Source organism: Anabas testudineus, chromosome 5 (assembly GCF_900324465.2).
Source record: "Anabas testudineus chromosome 5, fAnaTes1.2, whole genome shotgun sequence".
In the NCBI taxonomy this organism is placed as follows: Eukaryota; Metazoa; Chordata; class Actinopteri; order Anabantiformes; family Anabantidae; genus Anabas; species Anabas testudineus.
In genome coordinates this window covers 22,022,859-22,035,646 of record NC_046614.1, presented here as the reverse complement: position 1 = coordinate 22,035,646, position 12,788 = coordinate 22,022,859, and the positions used below count along the sequence as shown (strand labels likewise).

Here is a 12,788-nt window from a genome sequence, read left to right as displayed (position 1 = left end):
ATCATTTTAGTAATCAGCAGTTTTTACTGTTGGAAAACACAGAGCATATCTATGAAACGTTTTATTTTATCTTTATCTCTTTGTCTCTCTTTTGGACCTGAACAGGTGTGTGTGTCTCCATTGGAAGCTTCTGGTTTAAGCACCACTTGGTCCTAAGTGGACCTGCAAAGCCCTGGTATCCATCCTGGCTCTATTCAGTCCAGTTTGGCCCTACTCGGCTCTGCGGTCTACATTCTTCTGAACCAGAAGGCTGTAGAATGAGAGGAGGGGGAATCTCGGACGTCCTATTGGTGGAGTCGTTTTTCAGGCTCACTGTGATTGGTTGGCAGAGTGTGAGCAGGGAATCCCTCAGGGCTTTCTCTGTCTTTGTCTGGGATTAAAAACACAAACAGTCCAGTCAGTCCTCGCTGCACCAGGTAGTCCCAGAGTCCTCTTAGAACCAGGACTTAACTAACAATGTGATCCACTGTTCTGCAGCAGAGACCAGGAATCATCGCCCACAGAACAGCTGCTGTTTTTTAAGACCACAAATGTCTCTAACACTGTCCGATTGTTGATACGTGGTCTACAGCTGCAATATCGCAGGTAGCTGTAATATTTAGAAAGGAAATGTGAATTCACTGCTCAACAGCAGAAGTGAATGAGGAAGCTGCTGTTTTGCAGCGAAGCAGAAAGTTCTGGGAGAGAAATCCGCTGCCCTTCAGCGGCGTGTTGGAGCAAAATCAGGAGGTGAAGAAACCTGCACAGTTCAAGTTGCAGAGGGTGGAGAAGGAGAGCTGGCAACTGGCCGAATCAGGAAGGGAAGGAGTGAGGAAAGAAAGCAGCAGAAGAGGAGAAAGGAAGAAAGAGAAAGGAAATGAAAAGGGAGGAAAAATGAGAAGAGGGAAGTTTGAAAGTGAAAAGAGAAAAAGACTTTCTGATGAGAGTTGACAGTAAAGTAGTGAGTCGATGTTGCTCAGTGCAAATGAGATGAAAGTCTAGACGGTTAAATTGCAGTGGGCTGTGGAGCAGAGCAGCGGCAGGAGCGACTGTGGGCGGAGAGAGAGGAAGTGTGGTCAACGGGAGAGGAATTTAAAGTCTCATTGTTCTGGAAGAGCAGAGGCAGAGAGGAGCTGAAGAGCTGACGAGTCGAACCACAGACAGAAGCTGAACAGCATGGATGTGAGCTCAGCCATGGAGAAGGTAGGACAGAAACACTTATATTAACACAGCAGAACTTCTTATTTATACACACATGAACAGGAACAGTCACTCAGTCTGATGTGATGTGGAGAAACACTTTTCTTCCATTATAAAAAAATAATAATAATGAAATGTCAAAGTCAGTTCTGAGTTTGTAAGAGACATAAAATGAATCACACTTATTCAGGTTTTTCAGTTTGACTTCATTACTGAGTTGGTATTATATTAATTCACTGGTTTGAGCAGGGGGTTACTTTATTTATCTGTCAACACAGAAGCAGTTAACCTAATGTAGTAATGTCATTTTGGACAATATGTTTATATCTATATGTTGATTCATAACATATAGATATAACAACTCTCACTCACTCAAAAAGAAAGACACTTTAAATTAAAACTGAAGAGTGGATTCAAAGTGATTTCATCTGTTTCTGTGAGTTACTTTTATGTAGCCAGGGAAAATTAGTTGACATAAAAGATTTAGAAATTGGATATATATTTATTACTATATGATTAGTTTACACAACAGCTTTTATTACAAGTTTTTCCTCCCAATGCTCCAGTATCTTCACACCAACACAGGTAGAAACTAGCAGTGTCTTGGCAGAATAACCACATCTTACTTATTGCTGCCACCATATAATGAAATTTTGTAATGGCATGTGAACCTCTGGCAGCACTTTTTACAGCATAGACAAAATAAAAACACATCTTACATTCACAAAGTAATGAAAAAGAACTTTGAGAGTGTAAATATATATTCTATTAAATTTACCCCCTGCTTCATGCACATTTATGCTCTATAGTTAAATATATTTAAACCCACTTTGGATGAAACTCCCAGACTTGTTCACATCAAAAACATTTGAGCTGGATTTTTTAATCTGCCAGTGAATGTAACTATGACCATGAGGACCTGATCCCTGTGCTGGGTCTGATCCAACAGATCTCCTGGTCAGGAGATAAATAACCTGACAGATCAGTGTCACCTGTCACAGGGGTTTATTGTCCTGGTCCCACTTTATACCCTGGAGCTGGAAAAACTGCCATCACCAGGATGGAAATAACCCACAACACAAAACAAAAACACACGAGGACACAATGGGTTCAGGATTATGGGATTACATCCTTGTGTATTATAAAAATGAGTTTCATTGTAGGATGTGAACTGTGATATGACATTTATTTACATTTTCATTAACAGTAATAGGGACTAGATGTTCCCTCAAAGTTTGTTTAAAATAGAAAACAGCAGGAAATATCCAGAATGTAATGAGCTCAATCTGCAGCAGGTCGACGTGCCCCTCTGTGACCTCCAGCCTCTTATCTCACAGTGTTTCCTGCAGTTTACCCTTCACATAACCGACATGTTTAAAATTACTCCGCACAGTGGGCAACTCTGATCCACCTACAACATACTTGTCTTATCTGACTCTTGAATATAGAGCTGACACAGAAGAAATGTGCATCTAGTTTTGCTCTTTTAACACTCTTATTCATGGCAATAATACTGTACTGTTCAGTATACGTGGATCCAAAAGAAACAGAACTTAACTATTTATAACAATTAACATTCCCCGTTGAGCACTTTCTGAATGTGATGCTTGGACACCTGACATGAAGGCAGCTGGCTGAAGTTTATCTTGTAAATTATTCCAAGCCCAGGCTGCATGGTACGATTAATTCTGAGATTTAGCGCTGACCAGTTCCTTTGACTTCAAGATAGCTAAAGATTGACCATCTAAAGTATAAGTAAGAAACATTAGAAAGCATTTTGAAGATAAAATGGATTTGTTCCATCAATAAGTTTATAAATTACAGCAGCTTTTGATATTGAAAGAGTTTAAAGTTACAGTATGTAACTATTTAAAGTAGATTTAGTAGAAATAAGATTCAAAACACATCTTACTGTGAAGAGGTGACCTGCAAAACCCCATAAACTGCTAATTTAAAGTGGGATCATAAGGTACAATAATGGTATGGGGGGATAATTGTTGACCATTCTTTGTGCCGCCATGAGAGGTCGTCGAACCATTCTGCTTCAGTGTCTGTAGATAAGGGGCAGGGGAGGTGAAGGGGTGTGAAGTTTTAATTTAAAGATCATCCACCAGGGTTGTTTATGCTGGGAGAGTCTCCCCCATCTACCAGAGGAGACACAGCATTAATGGCATGTTAATGATCACAGTTAAATTCTCATTTGTTCGAGTGGTCAGACATGACCACTACACTGGACGACCTCGACAACGTGCAGTGGTTGGATGAAGGTGGTCTGTTATTTTTTTGTTAACATGTTTAAACTGACTCCAGGTTTAGTCCAACTGTAACCTCAACGGACTTCTGTGCTGCACAGGAGTCCGCAAAGCAAATCAAAAGGCTGTTCAGCTGCCTTAGTTTGGAAAGCGAGATCTAGTCTTATTTACATTTTGAGTCAAATTCAATAATTGACTCAGTTCCCAAGAAAATATCAGCTGTGTCACATCTGGTTTCAGCCTGAGTAACAGGAGGATTTCTTATTTGGAGAAACCTTTGAGTCATGTCTGGTCTTTAAGTGACTCAGAGCGAGTCAGGTATTAAATATAGATGACATCACTGTAGCAGACATAAATTCATTTCGTCGTAATATTGTTAAGTTTGTGAATTTTGTTATTCCCCTGCTGAAGGCTCATACAAGAGATGATCAGTGTTTTACCGAGATCTGTGACATAAAAACCTGCAATTTATTCAGACTAATTTCATTTAATTTATTAAGTAATGAAGCCCACAGCAGAAATTTAGTGGACTGTTCCTTTAAAGCTGGTTTGACCTGACTTCATCAAGGTATTTTTCTCCTGATGTATCTGTCACCTGTCGACTGTTAACTGGTGTTTGCTCAGTAACATAATAATAAACACATAGTCTCTAACAGCCAGTGTATTCCAGAGCGGTGAAGTGTTGTCTTTCTCCAGCTGTTTCTATTCCAGCCGTCATCGTTGTGACCTTTTCAACACGGGCCGATCAACTGCTCTGTCACACACACTTCACACCTCTGAACACACTCATCTGTCCTCCGCTAATGACGGCTCGTATCTCTCTGTTATGTCATGCTCGCTCACCCTCTGAAAACTAATCCCTATTACCAACAGAAGAAATGTAGGCAACAAGACAACAGTGTGTTTGTGTGAAATACAAATGTACTTTTAGTCTGGATCAGTTTTTCCTGGTTTGGTTTCTTTAGTTTTAATTAAGGAAGGAGTTCAATATTTCGGGAGCTTGCCCTGTTAATAGTAAAATAAAAAAATTAGTAAAATTTGCCCCCCAGTATTTGTAATGCTCCATAATTAATGTCTTATATATTGTTAGTCTGATCTGTACAAAAAGCAAAAACTTTACTTTGTCCATGTACAGTGTAAAACGTTAATTAATGTGCTTTAACCTCTGTAAGTGGATTTTATTACCTTTTTATTACCTTTGCACAGAGTCAAGTTAACAGTTTGTCTTTGTTTTAAGTTTTTTGTAACTGTACCGCAGAGAAATGCAGGTTCAGGTGCTTAAAAATGCAAATGCTGTAAATCTAAAGCATAAATATACAGTGCAGATATCTGGTCCATTAATAGCTAAAGAGCTAAAGAACATGCTAAACATAAGAAAAGATAAGAAAATTAGCAAATTGCAGACATGAGTGTTTTGACCTCATTGATTTCTGCTGCAGAAAGGTTCAAACATTTTTAGGAAAAGTCTGAAGAGTGGAGGTTGTGACACGATGTTATTTTGTAGTTCATCGTTTTGTAAGTGTTTGTGTGTCTGTCTATAAATATCGTGGACAGTATTTCACATGTAAGATCTCTCTCAGGAGAGACGAGCTTGTGGATACCTGTTGACAGATAGACAGTTCGTCTGTCTGACAAATATTAGCAGGTTGTTTTATCAGAACAGTCGTCAGGTTTCCTGCCAGAGGCTCGAAAAACAGTGTCATCTCGGAGAGTGTTGTTTCCTGCACACACACAGTTATGTTTCATGGTCGGTTCACCGTGTGGCTGGTTCCCATGTAAAGAGCATGGAAGAGGATTTGTTGTTTTAATTTTCAATGAAAGGAAAAAGGAAACGATAGCTGAGGCGCAGTGAGGACAGGAAGAGAAATAAGGGAGGGGAATGAATTAAATACAGAGTGGAACAAATGAAACAGCAGCTAGACACCACAGGACAGCTTTAGACGTTTTGTGGAGCTCAGGCCTCTATTAGGCCGGAGGTATTATCGTTGTGGCAGATCAGTGTACAGCTGAAGTGGCTGAATCATAGACACTGGATCGTTATCCGTGTCTGGTTATGGTCAGCTTCAATTTTCCTGTGGTCATTTTGCGTCTTTCTCGTTGGCCGTTGTTGTTTTTGTCACTTCTGGTTTATTTTGTGGCTATTTTTGGTCATTTTTAACTGAGCTCTGTGACTTTGAAACAATAAATACTCATAGCAGAAACGCTCACTTCATGCAGAGACTCCGGCCAAGGGCCCTTCAGACTTGTGACGTCCCTGAGGCCTGTTCAGTAATCCATACATGGCTAAGAATGATGTGCTTGTAAGATGAGTGAGTGTGCCTTGAGAGGTTTTTAACAGAGTGAATGATTGTAATTAAGTTTGTGGGTATTTTCTGAATCGCAGGCCAGTGTCTGCACTAATTTTCTTTGATTTATTGTGATAGTAGTGATGCCTTAGTGTAGAGTGCAGCAATTCCTTTTAATAAAAGACATGTTTTTCTTATAGATCATAGAAAATTAAACTGTATGATTGCATTTAGTGACCTTGAACCACGACAGATGTCTAAAGGAAACTTTAAAAGCTCCATCAGTGGGTAGGTTGGATGTCTATTTTCTGAGTAAATAATCATGTGTGTTGAAAATCTAATGAAAAGACTGTAGAGCTGAAGAGGAGGAGATGAAAGATGAAGTGTTGAGACAACAGATAAGACTCTGGAGGGTTTGTTAGTACAGATGATGTCAGTGGGTGGACCAGTGAGATCATTCACCCATTTCTCTGTGTGTCTCTCTTTAGTTGTGTGAATATATTTTAGTTTATGACTATCTTTGTGCAGATATTGCCACAGGATATAGTCCTCATATCCTCAAAGGGCTGTTTGTGGGTTTGGACTTGGTTTAAGAGTTAAGTTTAGATGAAGGTTAAAGTTTGGGAGTAGACATTACTGTAGATGTGATAGTTGGGGGGGGCGAGGGAATGTAGTATGTCACACATGTGAATTACATTTTGATGTTCACTCCCTTCTCTTCCTCGCAAATTTGCTGAGAAATGTTCAAAACAAGTTTTTCCCCCTAAATGTTGTGATCATCGTCACTTCAGGAAACTCTGGATTATTTTTTCCTCCCAGCATCTTCTCTATTAAATCAGTGTTGTTTGCTTTTGGTTTAATTTTTTGAGGTTGTGTTTTGAGTTTAGTTAACTTCAGATCACACATACTAGAGTCTTCATCAGCTGCTTGAGTTGGTTCAAATCAATGTTTGGGACTAACGATTACTTTAGTAGCAGATCAATCCACACGTGATGCTCTAGTAAGCAGAAAGATGGTTTATGTGGGATTGAAATAAAATAAACTACAGTGTTTATTTGTCAGCCAGTGGAAGACTGTGACCTTCACTTGTACTTTTAATAGTTTTTAGACACAAATGGAGCTCTATGGGACAGATAAGATAGACAGGTGTCAGGCTGTGGATATACATGATCCCTTAAAATGTGAATAAAAGTTACAACTTGATGTTTGATTTTATTGTTGTGTTTTGCTGTAATTCTTTTGTGTCTCCTCTCAGATGTCTGTAAAGCAGAAAGCAGGAGGGAAAGGAGGTGCAGCAGCGTGCCTCACATGTAAGCAGAGCTGCTCTGGATACCAGCCACATTCTTGGAGGTACATCTTTTCCCTGTTTATACTTTAAATTTAAATCAGTCTCTCACTTTAAGTGTTCAAAATTCTCAACAAGCTGTCCACGAGACATGATTTTGTTTTCTGTAACAGTTCTATATCCTCTCCTGCACAGGAAAGCCTGCGTAGCCTGTGGCTGCAGCATGGTCGACCACACTCTCGGAGGGGATCTCGAAGACGACCAGCGAATGGGACGCCTGCTCGCAGCTTCACCCTGCTCACATTTGACAGCCAAGGTTAAAGGAGGCGGAGGTCTTCGCATGTACAAGAGAAACCGTATGATTGTGACCAATCCGGTGGTGTCACGCAAAGATCCGACCTTCAACACCACCACATATGACTGGGCACCAGCTGGCCTGAACCAGAAACTGGTGAGAGGCTGGTTGTTTGTATGAAGCCTCAGTTTGTTTGTCTGTTTGTAAAGTCAACACCAATGTTGCTGAGATCTGAGTACAAAGAGCTAAACAAAGGGAAACCCCCTTAACAAGATGTGACCTCCATTACACAAAGACAAAGTCACACAACTCTAATAATTAGCAGAGGGCTAAGTGTTGGGAAAAAGCCAAATTACATGAAGGCAAACTGAAAATGTTGAACATGATGCAAACAAATGTTATTTATCAACAGCGGCATTAACGATCCAAGAGTTTCTCAGTATTGAGGAACGTGTGTGTTGTTTCAACTCACACTTATCCGAATGCAAAATCAGGAAAAAAAGATTTGTTGTCAACATGAGAAACTTCATTGCTGTTTAAGGCTGTGTTGTTAGTTTCTGCATCTCTGCACGTCAAACAGCTTAGACTGTCTGGTTTCCATTAAATACAAGCTCAAGTATGTTTCAGATCTTACAGCCTATAATTATGATGATGACAGTGATTATTCAGCAGTATTGAGCACTGCAGAGCAGCAGAGGACCTTTCTGTGGTTGACTTGTAGAGACGGATATGAGACTGGGACTGCTCTGTGAAGATCTGTTACTAAACATCTTGAGTATGTTGTTTGTTTCACCCAGTACTTTTGTATTCTGCTGTGGAATAAACATACAGTGTGTAAAGTCTCCTGCTCCAGAACGTGCACTCACAGATGACCTGGACAGTGTGACAACAGCTGAAAGACACAGAGAAAGTTTTCTAAGCTGAAGTTTTGCATCCAGTAATGTTAGTTAGAACAGGGGGATTGTAATGCGTCTACTGTCCCTGTTTTCTAATGCATTTACTTTACAGTGTGTGATTGACTTTCAGTGGAAGGAAACGAAGAGACTGGAATGTACTTGTGAATTCTGTAATATTGTGGTTAAACAACGATAAATTACAAACAGTCAGAGACCAAACTCATCATCAATCAATTTGCTGTTAAACACAAAACTTATGTTCAAAACAACTCTAAACAACTAGAAATGTGTCTGTTGAAGACAGTGACAAGTGCTGCAAAAAAAAAAAAAAAAAAAAAAAAAAAAAAACGCTTCAGAAACATCTAGAACATGACAGAACCACATCCAGTGGATACACCAACCCAGGCTTAGTGTAGGATAACAAATCGGTGACGGTACAACAACTAGCTTGTTGTTAGTTAGTATAACAACTCAGCCTGAGTCTCAGGGGAAGTTTCTGCACACCAGTACATGCTGATGTGTTTTGTGTAGTGTGAATTTAGTATTATACACTTCATAAACTAGAGCTATGTCCTCTCAGGCCATGCAGTACATGGAGCTCATCCCAGAGAGTCAACGTCCAGTCTTGGGGACAAATGGAGCGTTGGAGCGACGTAGGCAGCTCCTCACCCAGCTCCCTATCTACGACCAGGACCCTATGAAATGTCAGAGCCTGGCCAGTGAGGAGGAGGTGCAGTAATCCACCATAATAAAACAAATAGTCATAGTTGTAAAGCATACGTCACGTGATGGAGAAGTTTAGTTTTGACAGTCTTGTTACAGGTTGCTCTGTTACTTTTGCAGATTTCCTCCATGCTGCTGTTTGTGCAGCACTACAAACAGGAGGTGCTGGGAGTTGGGGAGGTGGCTTTACCTGGTGAGGGTGGAGCTCTGAGAGAAGCAGCCATTCAGAGGGCAGTGAAGGAGGCTAAGGATCGCAGCAACAGTGACAAGAAGGATGCTCAGGAGCATGTGGACCGTAGCTCCAGCAACGCCGTCTCTGCTGCTGGTTCCACTAACGGAACAGATAACACTAAGGCTGAATACGTGAGTATACAGGGTGTTTGATATATTTGGAGTTTATATTCTGGTAATGCTGTTTAAAAAAAAACAATTGTTTAACGTTGCTGACACACTAGTTGTTGCTTTCCTTTAAGTTTATGGTTAGACACTAAAATACCAACCAGCCTCAACAAATAACATGTTTACCGAAGCACAAAACAAATGGGAAATATCTGTGTGACTTTGTGCCACATATTTTTTTATCATTTAAATGTTTGCATAGCCTCATCAGTAGCAGTGCTTGACAATCCATCCTCTCTCTGTCCTGTAGCAATGTACTGGTTGCCATGGAGAGGTTGCCAGTGACAGTCCAGCTGTTTATGCTGAGCGTGCAGGTTACCATAGCGCCCTGTGGCATCCCACCTGCTTTGTATGTTCAGAGTGTGGCCAAGGATTGGTGGACCTGGTCTACTTTTGGTCCAATAAGAAGCTGTTCTGTGGAAGACACTACTGTCAGACGGTTTGGCCTCGATGCTCCGGTTGTGACGAGGTGAGACGACGTCATTCCTGTGGACACGACTAATGTCAGACAGAGGAACTTAGTGACGTATTAGGGAAATCAGCTGTGAGGGAATCTGGCAGGTTGTGCAGACATTCATGTTCCCCAGAGGATGCAACCTAATGATTTTGGTGATCCTTAGTAATTAGCAAGTATTAGCATGCTAACATGCTAAATTAAAATGGTGAACATCGCAATCGGATTCACATACGTTTGATTTAGCATTGTGAGCATGTAAGAATGCTATTGTTAGCATCTCAGTACATTTTCAGGCAAGTCACACTCCAGATACTGTACAGGAGTCCATGTGTCTACATGTGACTCCAGTGACTAGATTACAAGATGGTGTGCCATTCAGTCGCTCAGTGGACCATACTACAAAAATGTTCTTCTGGAAAATGTCTGATACTTTGTCATTAAATTAATAATTTCCTCTCTTCCTTCTCTGCTGTGCTTCCTCAGCTGATCTTCTGCCAGTCTTTTCACACAGCCAAAGATGGACGGACATGGCATCATCTTCATTCCTGCTGCTGGAAGTGTGGGCAAAACCTGGATACACCATGTCAACACTGAGACACACACAGTAGACACATACAGGAGTTCACTTTTAAGAAGTTTTAGCACTGGTCAAACATCATAAAGAATATACACTAAATCCCATTTTGACTGCGGCTGCTTGTTTTCTATAAAACAAACAAAACAGCAGCAGAGATGGGAAAACAATGTTGAATAGGCAGGACTGAAAGTCTAGATATATATTTAGTTGACATATTAGTGTTCTATAAAGAAAATAAGTCCAGCTGATATATTTGTGTTTGAAAGACAGTTAGCTGACAATGAAGTATTCAATGAGTTGTTCAGCTAAGCCTACTGGTGTTTCAAGTACTTAAGGAAATATTTAGTTAACACAAATGTGTTTAAAGTACTTAATGAAACATTGTGTTGATTTATTAGCACTTAAAGTACTGACAGTGACTGGAGCCAGATGTGCTGCAGCCTTTCAGATGAAAACAAAAACCAGAGCTGACCTGACATTTTAAGAAATACATGAATGAATGACCAAAGGAAATGTAGCAATTAAATCACTTAAAGTAAGTTAGAGAGTTTGTTTCTAACTTTTCACTCAATCCTGTGTTCTTCAATCACTGAAAAAGTCCAGTGATTTATCAAACATTAAATACGATTTTTGTTTTCTATATATATTTTTTTAAATAATAATAAATCCCACATTGGGCCACTTGATTAAAATGTAAAATTATTTTTATATGATGTATAGGTTCCAGGACTATAAAAACTTGCTTTATTAATCGTTTTTGGCCTGAAATTTAAGTTTTATTTCCTTAAAACAAGTAAAAAAAATCCTCTTGTTTTGCGAATTTGCTTTTATCAAGCGTCATTTTTGTATTTCTTGTTTGGAAAGATGTCTTTTTAAATAAAACTGTCAGAAATATTTTACTCCTCTAGATGCTGTTTTATAACTGACCCTCTATTCATCACTCTGTGTATGAACAGTGGTGAGAGTATTTTTATTTCCAGACAGAGTCACAACTTGTAATTAAACTTAAAATTATCTTGTGAAATATTTATTAATTCCTAAAATGTCAGGTTTGGCAAATATGTATTTAGATGCTTACAATGAATCTGATTTATTGACATAAATAACTGGACAGACACAAAGCTGGAAAAGGCATATTGCTAATTAGGAATTAATAGTAGCCTGCAGCTCTGCTGGATTTTATTTAAATAGAATTTTTTTTATTGTTTTTTGTTTTGTTTTGTTTTTTCTTAGCCTTTACCCACATCTGAAGTTATACTTACAGTAAATTACATTAGATTATTTACTCACAGTAATACTGTTCTTCTGGCTGTGAAGTTAGTCCCTTTGTTGTTGTTGTTGTTGCAATGTGCTAAATATTCAGTTTAATAAACTAGCCAGAAATAAAACTGTGCTAGTGAGATGTTAACTTAATTGATTCTTTGTTTTCATAAAATATATTACTACAATCGGCTAAGATAACATCAGCTTTTATGACATATAGACAACAATATTCTGTTCAGTACTTTATCTGTAGACATAATGCAGTAGACTTTAGCAAATCCAAATTGAATATTGATAGTAATTCAATTGCTGTGTGTCCAGTATGATGTGTTTAGTTTAGCTTTGCACAAAAACTGGAAGGAGGAAACTGCTAGCTTAGCTCTTTAACTCAGTAACAAGGATTTATAGAAAATCTGCTGTGAAGGAATTTAAGTTTTTGTTAATGTTTGCAGAAACTGATAGATCAGATTCATGGTATTGTTTTAGCATGACATAAAACTAAACTGTAGCTCATGTTTTAAAGAAGTTTGTTATGTTCAAAATCATTTACTATAGGCTACCGTTAATAAGTGTAACCATAGTCTTGTTTCCAGTAAACAATATTGGACATTAACTGTGTAAATCTTCACTCACGTCACATTGGATGGATGTTAATGACAGTATCCTCATACACCTTTGATGTAAGGTTTACAAAACAGACATTTCAGTTTCAGTTTTAAGTTTTTCAGTTGTGATTGTGGCTTTAATGTTGATATGAAGCCTGTTTATAAGTGGAAAACAGTAATTCTGATATGAACGCTAAAACATTACAACACTACAAAATTACAACTAAATTCCACAGTGAATAGTGAATAAAGTTACTTCTGATTATTGAACTTCCTGTTGTGAATTGTCTTTTTGGACATCACTCAACAAAGAGTCAGATTTCCTGAAAATGTAAATATATCTGTATTGTTCATTTAATTAATCATGAGTTTATCACATCACTGACGTCATTTACAGAGAGTATGTTTTAAATATTCATCAAAGTGTTGCCAAAATCATCTTTATTTTCAAAAGGTTAGGGACAGTCTACTATAAGAAACTTTGCAATGATAGTTTGTTTAAAAAGCTCTAATTAAATGCATGTAAAAAAAAAAAAAAAACCCAACCTTTTATAGCCCACACGCACGTTGTT

General features: G+C 38.7%; 1 protein-coding gene across 1 annotated transcript; it reads left to right on the top strand.

The window, feature by feature from the left end:
• Positions 1–414: 414 nt before the first annotated feature.
• On the top strand, positions 415–12,486 carry lmcd1 (LIM and cysteine-rich domains 1). The gene is made up of 7 exons (XM_026348448.2): positions 415–1,182; positions 6,972–7,066; positions 7,197–7,452; positions 8,773–8,922; positions 9,036–9,278; positions 9,565–9,783; positions 10,255–12,486. Exons 1-7 carry the CDS (start codon positions 1,156–1,158, stop codon positions 10,363–10,365), a joined length of 1,101 nt encoding a protein of 366 aa, XP_026204233.1. The 5' UTR covers positions 415–1,155; the 3' UTR covers positions 10,366–12,486.
• The last annotated feature ends 302 nt before the right edge of the window (positions 12,487–12,788 follow it).

Coding starts and splice junctions, on each gene's coding strand:
- lmcd1 (XM_026348448.2), top strand. CDS start 1,156: ATGGATGTGAGCTCAGCCATGGAGAAG. Junction 7,067..7,196: donor TACCAGCCACATTCTTGGAG/GTACATCTTTTC, acceptor TCTCCTGCACAG/GAAAGCCTGCGTAGCCTGTG. Junction 9,279..9,564: donor ATAACACTAAGGCTGAATAC/GTGAGTATACAG, acceptor TCTGTCCTGTAG/CAATGTACTGGTTGCCATGG.